General features: G+C 34.7%; 2 protein-coding genes across 2 annotated transcripts in view; one reads left to right on the forward strand and one right to left on the reverse strand.

Annotated features, from left to right (window-relative positions):
* Positions 1–1,327: 1,327 nt before the first annotated feature.
* Positions 1,328–4,908, forward strand: LOC118748227. Its single transcript, XM_036482602.1, has 2 exons — positions 1,328–1,432; positions 3,601–4,908. Exon 2 carries the CDS (start codon positions 3,601–3,603, stop codon positions 4,618–4,620), a length of 1,020 nt encoding a protein of 339 aa, XP_036338495.1. The 5' UTR covers positions 1,328–1,432; the 3' UTR covers positions 4,621–4,908.
* A 339-nt stretch (positions 4,909–5,247) lies between these two features.
* Positions 5,248–14,291, reverse strand: part of LOC118748326 (kelch-like protein 1) — a 25,816-nt gene continuing 16,772 nt past the window's right edge. Inside the window, exons 6-10 of the mRNA XM_036482701.1 lie at positions 13,995–14,285; positions 11,273–11,580; positions 7,278–7,482; positions 5,548–5,643; positions 5,248–5,483 (exon numbers count right to left, since the gene is read on the reverse strand). Coding sequence (XP_036338594.1) covers positions 5,271–5,483; positions 5,548–5,643; positions 7,278–7,482; positions 11,273–11,580; positions 13,995–14,285 — 1,113 coding nt within the window. The 3' untranslated portion in view covers positions 5,248–5,270. The remainder of the gene's footprint in view (positions 5,484–5,547; positions 5,644–7,277; positions 7,483–11,272; positions 11,581–13,994; positions 14,286–14,291) is intronic.

The following is a 14,291-nucleotide window of genomic DNA, read 5'->3' on the forward strand; positions in this document are numbered from 1 at the left end:
AACATGTTCCGCGCTTTCAACCTCGTTAAGGAAATTTGGATGGTAAAGATTTTCCAATAATTGGAAGCTCTTTAATACGGGGGATAAGTTTGTAAATCCAGCGTCCACTCGGGGAATGCACCCATCTACTCTGTCATTCCTCCATAGAGCAATTTCGCGCAAATGTTTTTTGAACTCTTGTATGTTGTACAGCGTATTTCTGTGGCGTGAATATCCAGTGGTATTTTTCTCGCAGTAAATCAAGTCGGATCTTAGCATACCGTTTTGTATGCGCAGGCAATCGGAAAAGCACTATGCCTGCCCATTCGTTCGCTTGGTCGTAGATGGCTCTTTTGCTTCGACCTAAGCAGGCGTTGCATATATGCAGTATTGAGTCCACAACTGTGGAGAGGAGTCGTCTCCTATCGCCCAGAGGTTCACCAGTAATGGGGAGAATTCGCGGGCCGCCTTAGCGCCTACTGCTGACAAGTGGTCTTTGGAGCTTCGTCTGCTCTAGGTATTTGAGTGCTTCTTCGGAGCCTATTTGATGCCCGCAAATCAATATTTTAATATTCTTCTTTTGTCTCCTTGCGCTTATCAATATTGTTATGTTAAGTTCTATTGCTATGTTATGTTATGTTCCACTGCTTATATTGTTATGTATTGCTTTTTTATGTTAAGTTGTAGTGCTATGCTATGCTATGTTGTTATATTGTGCTATGCTATTTTTTGTTATGTTATGCCATGTTATGTTGTTATGTTACGCTATGTTATCTTATGCTATGTTATGTTATGCTATGTTATGTTATGCTTTGCTATTTACAGCAATGCTACCAATACAACGCAAATTTTCTTCCTGATTTTTACTTTTGGGCAAGCCATTGCTGACATTGGCCATGAAATTAACCTGTTTGTCACGCCAATACATAAACACCGGTCTGCGTTTGATTTTCCTGAGTTTTCCCCCAACAGAAAATGTGTACTGCAGCAGTAGCAAATGTTCATGACCAAGCCGGTAAACAGTAGGTAAATTGAGGAAAATTGTTGAACAAATATACATGCATACACATATAGTATGTATGTAGTATGTAGATATGTACATACATATGTATACGCATATGCTTAAAAAATGTTTTTCTTGTTTGCTCTAGTGTTGTTTAAATGCAGTGCGTCTTTGTGGTAAAATTTATGGTTCGCATATAAAAGCCGCATAACAAATCAGCGTTGCTGTTATATAAGCTATGAAGGTCGTCAGGAGCGTTTGTAAGCGCAGTGTAACGGTAAATGCAAACTTTTTTGACCGCGCGAAAAACTAAATTAAAATAATAAAAAAACTTCTCGAAATACAAAAAAGGCATTGAAAAGTATAAAAGTGTAGCAGTGGTGCTGAAAAGGATACAAAACTTGAAGAAATATCGCAAAGGAAAAGGATAACAGTGACTAAATTATAAAAGTAAGATCCCACGTACAAAAGTGGAATGAATTGAAAAATAAAGCAGAATTAAAAAAAAAATTTATAGGTTAGTTCAGATTAGATTAAAATGGCAACGAAAACCCTAAAAAGTAACAAAGTGCGCTTTTGGTTGGAAAGGCTATGTAAAAGCCAAACAGCGCGGTGAACTCATGAAATCTGTTTTTTTTTTTGTTTTTACAAAGAAGCTGCTCTATGGTTTTGTTCCTGCAGATGCTACAGAAGTTATTGTAGGCAATGCCCAGTCGAGTCTCGAAATTTCGTTATTTCGGAGTTGTATACGGGCCACATAAATTAGGCTATGCGGCAGCACCAAGCAACACCATGCGCGACCAATGACTAAATTTCTGAATACCGTGGAGAAATTTTGGATAAAGACAGTTCCGAATGGGAGTGGGATTCGGTCTTCGGTTAAGGCACTATTTCTTTCAGGTTTCAGCAGTACTGTCAGTGCCCTGGAACATTTGGAAAATTTATTGTGAATATTGTTTGAAAACTGCTAAGTGAAAATATGTCAGTGAATTCGTCTTAGCAAAGAAATGCATTGCCGGGCATTAGAGTGGTCCAAAAATACAAGGGGGACAAAAGTAAAGTCGGAATTTTAATGCTCTCACTAGGATCGTTCTACATACATACACTCACGGACAAAAAAATAGGTGCAAAATTCAAAAACATTTTGCTTTCAACATATTTTTAACCGACTTCAAAAACAAAAGAAGGTTATCAATTCGTCGGAATATTTTTTTTTTTTTTATCTATGTTACCTCATAACTTTGGACCACTTCAACCGATTTCGACAATTCTTTTTCTATCGGAAAGGTGAGTCACGGTGGTCCTATACTAATTTGGTTTAGATCCGATCATTATATCATGAAAAAATTAATGGTACTCCAAAGTTTTTATATGAGAATTGAAGTCGGTGGTGTTTTTTGCTTAAAAATTACTTGTTATTTATTTATTTTTAATAATTTTCATTTAAAATAAAGTTCGATCCGTATCGGAGACCACATAGATAATTGTTTCAAAGCTTAAACAAAGTTCACGAAAATGAATCAAATTTCAAAAAATTTTCGTCAAAATTTCAAAGTTTTTATTCGGCAGTTTAAATTGATTTTTTAGATTGACCGTTGATTAGATTGATTTTGATGAGAATTTTTGAAATTTGATTCATTTTTGTAAACTTTGTGTAAGCTTTGAACCTTTTATTTATGTGGTTTCTGTTATAGGTCGAGCTACATATCGTCACCTGAAATGCAAAAAAACGTAACAACATCGCCACTGAAACTGAAAAAGTCGTGACTAATATTTTTTTTTTTTTTTCATAAAATGATGTGAGGAGTTGTAATTCAATGAAATCCATCATATAAATCAAAAAGTGGTTTTTGAATTTTTTATTAGTTATGACTTTTTGCATTTCAGCGATGATGTTTGTTACGTATTTTTGAATTTCAGGTGACGATATGTATATTTAAATGAAAATTATTAAAATAAATATAAGTTGCAAACAATATCCTTTTTGAATTTTTGGCCTATTTTTTTGTCCATGAGTGTGTATTGAAAATGTATAGTTTTTTTTTGTTAAATTAGAAAATATTAAGAAGTCGCTCAAAGTTTCATTTTATATCGGAAAAACGCATTTTTTGGCGGAAGGGCTATAGAATCCTAGAAAAGCCACATATTCAAATAGGCAAACTCTATTTCTCTTCCGGACACTTCATGGAATACCCATTGTTATTTAATCATTTTTTATTAACGATTTTTTATGGTTCCCACATTGCATTTTTTCGATTTTTCGGGACCATAAAAATAGTAATTTAAAAAAAGGGTAAATAAACAACCAACCAACCATTCTTAAAGGTCTTCTGAAGAGAAACAAATGAAATAAGTTTTTCTTTTTCTATAAAAGCATGGGAAATTTTGAGCGACATCTAAATGTGTTTTTTTTTATTTCAACAATAAAAACAGTAGTATATTTTTTTCAATATGTGTATGTAGAACAATCCTAGGGTGTGCGTGGTGCGTTAAAATGTCGACTTTACTTTTTATTTTTGGACCACCCTAATATATGCACATACACAGCAGTAAATACAACTCTAATATCCTTTTTGCAGACATAAATAGTTTAAATATTTTTCTCTTCCGCAAACTAGATGAAGAAGCACAACGCCAGTGCGGTGCACTCGACCACATCCCACATATCACCAAAGACCGCACACAGCGCCCCATGCTCTCTTCAATTACCCCTATTACTATTATACGCCATAGCACTGTCCAACGCCAGCCCGATTTCTGTGCCCGAAATAGTTGGAAAGTCTGGAAAAAGTATTAACGGCGGCACACCCTCGTCCGCTTCGTTGATGATCAAGCCGAACATACAGGATGCTCAATTGAATTCGCTCAATGCCTATGCCACCAACTATGGCCAAATAGCCGCACAACATTCAAATAATGTCGCAAACAATGCTGGCGCCAGCTCCAGCAGCAGCATCCACAGCAACACGAACACAAACAATTTCAAACCCTCTTATAAACTACCTGATGTGGAGAGTAATTTCACGCCCATACAAAGGCTGAGTAGCGTCAACATCGTGCCACATGCTGCACCGCTAACAGGCGTTGCGCCCCATGTCAATAGCATTTCAAGTGATACTATGCCTCAGCCCACGCCCGTACTCATGCAATATCTGCCACAGGCAATGTCCGACGCTGGCGTGCACTATCTACAACTCATACCGACACGCCCACTAATTGTGCCGATAAGTCCGTATTTGAGTGGTGGAAATGCAGCAACGTCGGCCATGCAATCCGCCACACATGCACTACATCCGCCACTGGCCGCCGCCATCAATGGTGGCCCATTTGAGTATGCACCGCATACACCGGCAATATTATCAGCTGAGAACATCAATGTAGCCGCTATGCAACAGCAGCAGCAGCAACAGCATCATCCGACGCCGACGGCCACATTGCTAGATGTGTCAAATGCGGCGACAATGCCATATGGCCTGCAAACATATGCGAATGCCATACAACCATATCGCAACAGCTACCGTATAAATCGTGAAGTGAAAGGCAAAAACTTTCCCGGCACCATGGTACTCAATATGAATGAATATATACCGGGACCCAATGAGGCGCTGCGACCGCTGTATATGCGCGGTAGACCTTGAACGTGGTGGTGATGGGGTGAAGAAAAAAAATCGTATAATGCACGAAAATTTGTAAAAATAAAAAAAGGACTCCCTACTGACTTCTGGTACAGAGGTGAGAGGATCCGAAAGGTGTGAAGTTCTGTCTACTAAAAATATGCACCATCGTCAGTCTTTTTCAGGCCCACTATGGATTTAAAAACATTTTCCAGCTACCACATTCCAAATTAAGGAATATTGAGGCTTTCAAAGCATTCTAAATAATTTAAAGTTATTGTGCAGTGAGCTCGCGAGACATAAGAATTTTTAAAAGCGACGACTAGTTTACAAATATTTTGCTTAAATGTATAACATTAAATTAAATAAATAAAATTATTAAAGAAAAAATTGTATGCAAAACTTACCTCAACCGACTTTATAAACCATACATATTTTTATAATAGTCTCCGCCCCCTAGTCTGCTCATTTGAGTTACGCAGCGTGAGTATTCATCTTTGCCTGCTGGTAAATATAGCTTCAGATCAACAAAACAGCATAAAACTAAACTTGTAGTGCCGCTACAACCAAACTTATCTATGTCTAAACCGGCTAAAATCTGAATTTCCTGAGCAAAATATTCCCCAGAAAGTCTACAACTATGCAGCTAAATACTTATAAAATTTTCATATTTTTTATTCACTTTGAAGTAGAGTTTTAGGCACAACATAACAGCTATATCGATGAGCTACAGGTACCGACTTCTTTCTCACCCATTTATTACATTCTGGATAGTAAACTGATACGGAATATTTCATATTTTTGTTTTGTTCGCCTCCGACAACCCAAAGTTGATCATCTTTTGAAACACAACCCATCGCTCCACGTCCAATGTGCAAATAGCTCACCTATGAAAAGTAATGGAAAACTATTTTAGTTTTTCAAATTTTTGATGATATTATTTGAACTCACCTTTGTCCAATTGTTACTTTGAGGGTCATAACGCTCTACAATTTTATTTTCGGTAAGTCCACCTAAAACATATATGCATCCTTTGTGTACAGCTGCCTAAAAAGTGAAGGTTTATGAATAAATTCAAATAATTTTGTACATTGTTAATTTTCATACATACATGTATCCTTGCGATCAGATGATTAAATTAAGTGACATTTTGACCAGTTCTGGCTACTTTTCTTTTGTCTATTTAATGTTTATAATTTTTTTATATAAGTCTAGCAATCAAGTAATTTTTAAGCAAAAAACAAAACCGATTTCAATTCTCATATAAAAATTTAAGATGATCGTTAATTTCTTCATGATCCAATCATCGGATTTAAACCAAATTAAAATGGGACCACCTGTGAGGTAACACCTTTCCTTAAAAAAAAAAGAATTATAGAAATCGGTTAACGTGGTCCACAGTTATGCGGTAACATACATAAACAAAAAATAAAAAATAAAAATATTCCGACGAACTGATAACCTTCTCCTTTTTGTGAAGTCGGTTAAAAATATAACCGACTCCAATTCTCATATAACAAATTAGGAGTACCGTTAATTTCTTCATGAGCCATTGACCGTATATAAACCAAACTGGTATGGGACCACCCTACCTCTACTTTACTTTAAAAAAGGAATTATAGAAATCGTTTAACGTGGTCTAAAGGTATAAAAAATATTCCGACGAATTGATAACCTCCTCCTCTTTTTGAAGTCGGTAAAAAATTAAACCAATTACACCTAAACATTTTAAACTTTTTATTAAAAATTTTTGGTATGATGTTGATTAAATTTTAGTGCAAATTTCAAGACGCTAGAAAATCGCGTTGATTTCTAAAAATTTTTTTGGCTGACGGTGTTGAGCATTTTCTCCCATATACAGTATACCCGACAATTACTTTTATATGGAGGGAAATGCCTAGCATCGTCAGCAAAAAAAATTATTAAAACTCAACGCGATTTTCTAGCGTTTTAAAATTTGCTCTTTACTACAATTTAATGGACTATAAAACTGCATACCTAAAATTTTTAATAAAACCCAGCAAACATTTGGAGTCATAAATGCGTCTTTAAGGAGTCCTATTTTGGAGCCATTACGCTCATAATGAGCTCATTTAAGAGTCCGATATGAGGGTGTTTCCCTTCCTCCGAAGCCCGACTTATATGAGCTTAAATTCATACATCAAATGAGCCTCAATATGAGTCATATTGGACTCTTATTGGCTTCATATATGGCTCATTTTGGACTCTTTTAAAAAATTTGTTGGCCTCATATATGAATCATTTCAGACTATTTTTGAGGCTCTTATCGGCCTCATAAATTACTACATTCGGACTCTTATTTTTGGTTGTTCTTTCAGTCTTATTGAACGCACTATATTTGCAAAGGTATTCAGCGAAAATTTCTTTCAAATAACATACGTACATACTTACGTGCATATACACATTCCAACATGCATTCAATAGCAGCAGCTGCAGCTAAATTTTGTTCATTTTTTGTCTTCTAATTATTGTGGATTTATGTGGTGCTGGCTATATAAGTTGCTAGGCTTTTATAAGAAAACTATAAACATTAAATAGGCCAAATAAAAAAAGGCAAAACTGATCAAAATGTCACTTAACTTAGTCAGCTGTCCACAAGTGTATAGATGCATGTACTTAAAAGTACATCTGCGTAATTTACTTTTTCTTTGCTGACTTACCCCAGGAAAATTATGACTTTCATTCATATCCGCGCACTGTATCCAAGTATTCGACGAAGGGTCGTAACATTCAACAGATTTTAAGTGACATTTTCCATCAAAGCCTCCAAAAACAAAAATTTTGTCATTTAACGCCACTGCGCCTGCCTGGCATCGTGGTGTATTCATACTGCTAACTAATTCCCATTCGCTACCGGTTGAATACCTAAAACGGATTGATGATTAAAAATTCATTTCTAGTTATGGTGAGTTAGTAAGAGTTATTTTAAAAGCACTTTAAGGGCCAATTTTTCAGTGCAAGTTTAAACTTAGATCACGTAAACTGCGTTTATCTAGAACAGCTGGCTGACATTAGATTGGCTAATCTTAGTTTAAACCAGCCAGCTCGAGCATTTAAATTAAGTTTAAACCACAGCATTCGGGGGTAGTATGAACAACCTGACCAGTTCTTTTGTGTACATGTGACTATGCGTCCCTTTCTCACATGGGGACTTTACCAGCAGTGCTAAAAGGTCTCTTTTCTACTTATTGTATTTCCTAAGGTTATTTTTACAACTGTTTTTCTGCGTATTGGTGTATATTGTAGTGTGTTACAGTAGCTACACACGACGAGCATATCCGCGCACATGTGCGCCAACATGCTGGCTGTCGTTTGCTACAAACGGCGAGCGGCTCATAAGTGATTTTGTACTCAAAGCGGATGATGCAATTGAAATACTTATGACTTAGGGTTTTTTATGTATGTGTTACTTAAATTTATATATATTTTACTAATATGTATGTACATACATATACATATAGTAATTTAGCCTCATTTATCAAAAATTCAATTAACGCACATGGCTTGGATGCATTTATCCGCGATGTGCACACTGCAAGCATCAACACAAAGTGAGGTTGTTGTTGTTGTTTCCAATGCGATGCTCGCAACCCACGCTACAAACGACGAGCATGCGTTAATTGAATTTTTGATAAATGAGGCTAAATTACTATATGCATATGTATGTACATACATATAAGTAAAATATAAATAAATTTAAGAAACATATACATAAAAAACCCTAAGTCATAAGTATTTCAATTGCATCATCCGCGTCTTTCCTTTCCATGTTTACGCTTTGAGTACAAAATCACTTATGAGCCGCTCGCCGTTTGTAGCAAACGACAGCCAGCATGTTGGTGCACATGTGCGCGGATATGCTCGTCGTGTGTAGCTACAGTACGCCAAGTTTTTCCCGTTTTAATACACTAGTCGAGTAGAAATTTTAGGCAATAACGTGAAATTTTCGATACGATTCGACTTTCGGAAAACGACTTGCATTTGAGACGACTCTCGCAATGAGGGTGAATATTGGCTTACACAATGCAAATAATTTGTAACAGCAATAGTTTTAAGAATTGCCAGTAAGTATTCAACAATAAAAAAAAACACAAATCCCTACCACAACAGACTGGCAAAATACTCCATATTTACAGGTAGCTTTACCTGGTGTATTGGGTAAAGATTCTACGAATTTCTTAACAGCAATGTGAAAATTTTACCCTATTCTACTGTACATTTTTGTGTACGTGTGAGTTTTTGTACTCTTCTAACATTTGTTTATAGGAAATTTTCGAAGTAATTTGTGATTAGCTTTGACCCCGCAAACATATTTTGAGCGCTCAGAATATATGAGTCCGAACGGAGTAGGAAATAGGTAGAAAATAAGAGTTTCAAAAACAAAAAATTTGTTACTCTTATATGAATCTTTTAGGAGTCATATATGATCGAAGTTATGAGCCAGCACTTTGTGCCAGTATAAAAACAATAACGACTCGAAATTTATATCTAAAGTTGTTTATACAGATATGAAAAATAATTAGGAAGAAAAAAAATAAACAAAATTTAGCTGCAGCCAAGGTACATTGAACAGGTAGTATCAGTAGAGCAGCTGATTTGATTTATTTTCAAATTATTTGGTCTCGAAAATGTCAAATATTTTTAATTTTTTCTCACAAAAATTCTGAATATTTAAAATCCATTTGCATGTGAAACCTTTTTCCATACAAAACAAGCGATTGAATAGCAGCTTTTGGAACGTTCGCCCAACTCAGCAGCACAACCGCTGATTACTGGCCCTTGTAAAGGATGGATCAATGCTTCGAGAAGCAAACAAATTTACTAGGAAAGAAAGTTGCATCAATTTTTATTTGTTCCAATTTCAATTTTTTATTTTTTATAATTTTTTGTATTTCACATGGCACGCTTTGATTTAGAAGAAAAAATTCAGAACAGTTTTTGACACTTTCGATACCAGAAGCAACAACAAAATACACGCAAATGTTGTTTTTGCTCTACTGATACTACCTGTTTAATGTGCCTTGGCTGCAGCAGCTGCTTTTACATGAATGCTGCAATATACAAATATATGTATGCAACAGTATTTGAAATGAATTCCTTGCAAACATGGCTCTAAAGTAAGTTCAATAAGAGTCGAAGAATAAGGCCAATAAGACTTACAGAACAGCATAAAAAAAGACTCCGAAAGTAGGCATTTATGAGGCCAATAAGAGTCATTAAAGAGCTTCAAAAAGAGTCCAAAATGAACTGTATATGAGGCCAATAAGAGTCCAATATGACTCATATTGAAGCTCATTTGATGTATGAATTTAAGCTCTTGTAGGTCGACCTTCGCAGGAAGGGAAACACCTTCATTTCGGACTCTTAAATGATATCATTATGAGCATAAAGGCTCTGAAATGGGACTCCTTAAATATTCATTTATGACTCCAAATGTTTGCTGGGGAGATTTCAAAACGAAAATTTAACTGTATTGGAGTTTAGGGTAAATTGTTCTGGTAGGAATAGGGACATACATATCGTTACCTTAATATAGAAACAAGTTTCTTCGAATTTTTGGGTTTTAATAAACACTGAAGCTAATTTTTGACTTTAGTAGATGTTTTCAAATTCCTTTAGTGAGTAATCTACCGACCTTTGAATTTCGAAATTTTGTGGGATACATTTCCTGAATTCCGGAATTTTCCCGAGCTTTGCCCAAAGTTTAGAGATTTTGTTTTTATATTTTTTTGGTGAGGTGTGGACTACATATTTTTATTAAAAAATATTGAGAATAAAATAAAATAAAAAACTTTGCATATATTGCGAAAAATTCTCTGTGCCAATATTTTTGTCCGGCACTGTATGTATATATATATATATATATGTATATACTTTTTTTTTTGCAAACACATTCCGCCAGATAGATTAGATTCATATCGTCGATGCCTTTGCAAATCCACCGTTTGAACTCTTTCTTGTGGTATTCAAATCCTACAGGAGCGAAAAAACTGATTTTTTTATGGCGTTGAATTAATAGAGGGTATTTTATCTAACTGTTATTTAACAAATATTTTGTCATAAAAACGATTTTACGAGGCATGGAGCTCGATGCCTGGAGTTCAGGGTTACCAGGGTCGGTTTGGCAATTGGTCTATGGGCGTTTTTGCAAAAGGGCAAAAGGCAAAGTCATATGCACAAGATCCTGAAGAGTCCTAATATTTTTTTATACTAACTTAAATTTCGTTCCACAAAAAAAAATTAATTCAACAAGGATTAAACGATAGAGATAGTTTTAAACTCTTGTCAACTAAACACTGTGAATATAAAAATCAATAGTTAAACCCTTGTCACTCATTAACTACGCACTGTGAACTTGGCCCTAAGTGGGCCAATAATTTTGTGCGATGAAAGTCTGCCAGTTTTTTTTTTTGCTAAATTAGTTCCAAAGGAGCAACTAAAAACTTATTATGGCGTTGGGTGTTTAACGTAATAAGAAATTTCCCACAAACCAACGCCCCTACCCAACAAAAAAAGAAATTCTGGATCCGCCGCTGCTTACATTTGATACATAGCTAATAAAAAACTCCATATAAGGAAAATGATTTTCATCGAAATTGTTTTTTTTTTTTGTACTGAAATATTAAAAATTCTTCACATTTTCATAAACACTTACTTTTCCACAGACTTTGTACATTGATTATCTGTGCTCAATCCACCAATCGCGTATATATTTCCATTCAATAGTACAACAGTTAAAAAATATCTTGACTGAATCATTGAAGGCAATGTATTCCACGATTTCGTTTTTAAGCTCCAGCTTTCAACACCGCTAGTTATTTTGCCATCTCGTACACCACCAATGTAAATAATATTGTCTTCCATAAGAACCATGCCGTATCTGTTTGCATCATGTTCGAATTCAGCGTAGTTTTGCCATTCATCCTCAGGTTGGTTATATTGAAAAATTGTACCTTTACAGTCCTGCATTATAATTATATGTATTTTAAGAATTAATTTTTGCAGTAAAAGCACTTATGATTGTATTTAAAAAATAACCATAAAAAGAAGAGTTCGAATGTATTTGAAATTATATAAAAATATAAGGGGCATGTCCGAATACCCATTTCCATTTTGATTCAAATAAGATATCTAAAGCCCATTTCATGTAATTTTAAACGCAGTCTGGCGATTTTCACAAATTCAAAATGGCGGATAACAAATAAAACAAAACTCCAAAAACTCTAAAAAGATTGAACGATAAACTCTGAGTCAAAGTTTTTACGCATAGGCCACTTTTATTGAGTTGCATTCGATCTTCGACTGTGGTCGAAAGTGCTGATCGAACGAATTTTAATTTTTGTTATTATGACGCTCATTTGATGAAGAATAGCGCCATTGTATTTTTCGCTTGTTTGAGTTGTACTCAAAAGTGCATATGTTTATATATAATATATATTTATGTATTTCTATCCATTTTGTTTGAAATTTTTCTATTTATTCATATCGATTGGTGGAAAACTAAACTAAAATACGAAAAATTTTCAGATCTGGCCCGCAAATATTTGAACGCTCCATCCGCCAGCGTCCCAAGTACCATTTTTGGTCCTATTTTACTTCAAATGGCATTTATTTTTTCAATGCGGCACAAAATGCCAAAATGGCACTTTTATAAAAAAAAAATAACAACTCAATATATTTTTATGAAATCCCTTGCGTGTAGTTACTTCTTTTTCTCAACTAAAATTTTCTAATTTATAAAGGCTATTCAACTGGTTTATCTTATTTTATCATTGCACTTTTGTTTAGAAAACGTGGTTCTTATTTTATTGCTAAATGGGAATGATTAAAAAGCTTATAAAAAGAATGGCGCTTTTTTTTGCACTTTTTGCTACTTTTTTATCCTCAATATGACACCTAATAGCTAAGGATAGTTGGCAGCCCTGTCCAAGTGAGCGATTGCTCAGTGCAGTCGGCCTTATATACGAGCCTCAAAGAAATCGCCTCATGGAAGAAAAGGCAGCAAAATTACTCTTTTTTAAATATGATATGCCCGTTTTGAACTTTGACTACTAGACTAAAACACTATATAGGTTAAGTACTCGTTCAATGTTCTAATAATTTACAAAATTTTTAAATAATAAAAACGATGGCTTAAGTTGATTATAGCTTTTCTAATGTTATCCCTAGCATTCGCATTCGTATTCGCACATTCGCATTGTGAAAAATATGACATTCGAAACATCCCTAGTACATATGTATAATCCGAGAAGGAATTTTTTAAGGTGATCTGATCTGCGTCGTAATTTTGCATAACGAAAATGGGATATCAAATTTAAAAGCTGGACCTGTAGATATTTTATTTTTTGAAATTAAGATATTTTTTTTAGCGGTGTATGGTGATTAGAAATTTCGTGAAATGAAAAACGGACATCGTGCGCGAGACCTCTCCTCAGTCGGAAACGGATGGATTGGATTAAATGAAACATTTGAAATATTTTGTTAATTATTTACTTATTTTATAGTCTATGAACAATATATTTTTACAGACCATGAGAAGGTTGAAATATATTTAATTTAAATGCTTAAATTAGGTAACTGAGTTTAAAATGTTCACAAAAGATGACTTTGGTAGCGAAAAATCGAGTTCGATAGTGTGTTTAATGGTCCTAAACAAGCGAGTTCCAACGTAAATTAAAATTCTTCCCATTTTGTACCACCAGAGAGAACAGTCTTTTCAGTTGTTGTTTGGTAATGACTACTTAGACGTGCATGCAATAAAAAAAATTAAATTAGTGTTTGGTCGCAAAAAATAAAAAGATAAAAAATAAACGCAAAATGCTTACTTTTTCAGCAATTTCGTCACACTACGCTACAGCATCGAAAGCAAAATTCTGTTTCGACAGAGAATTCTCAACTAAAATTCCGAGAGGGGTGCATAGCTCATAACACGATACAAAGAAGCCAGCTCCAATGTTACTTTATAAAAACCAAAGTTCGTCAGTGTAGAATTTCTTCAAAAAACTAGTTTTTAAAAAACACTGAAACTTCTAAAAAATGTAGTAGTTGTTTTTAAATTCTTTTTGGCGATTGGTGATTATTCTTCCGACTTTTGTACAACGCAAAATTCCGAAAGTATTATCACTCAATCTAAAAGCTACAAAATAAGCGTATGTTTTGAATAATACGTTCGCTGCTTTTCGGCTTCAGATTTGGACTTTGCAATTCCTACAGTTCTATTCAAAAATCTCTTATTCGGAAATTTTAATTTGGAAATAAGCGATAGTTTTACTCGTTGGACGATGGCATCTGGTAAGCCATTATTCATCTAACATTTATGGCTGAATAATCATAAGTATCGAAAATCCACAATGCAATTTCTATTTTGTAGCACTTACATAAGCTTGCACCGCTAGCAAAGTTGTCTCTACCGACTTGTTGCATATACTTCTGCGAGGTTCTTTACACTTTATTGATATCATTTCACGATGCGAAGGTAGAGAAATCCACGATATTGCTTTGTATGCCAATGACTCACATCCAGGCAGTATTTGGACATTTCTCAATAAGAAATTTAAGTCAAAATTGGTCAATCGCAAGCTACTAATTAAATCTGGTAGTTTTTGTTGCCGCCCAGAAGAATCGTACTCATACCACTGCTTCACAGCATGAAAGGCATCTTCCTCACAAGTCAC

Source organism: Rhagoletis pomonella, unplaced genomic scaffold, assembly GCF_013731165.1.
Source record: "Rhagoletis pomonella isolate Grant_MI unplaced genomic scaffold, Rhpom_1.0 Rhpom_scaffold_00013, whole genome shotgun sequence".
Classification (NCBI taxonomy): Eukaryota; Metazoa; Arthropoda; class Insecta; order Diptera; family Tephritidae; genus Rhagoletis; species Rhagoletis pomonella.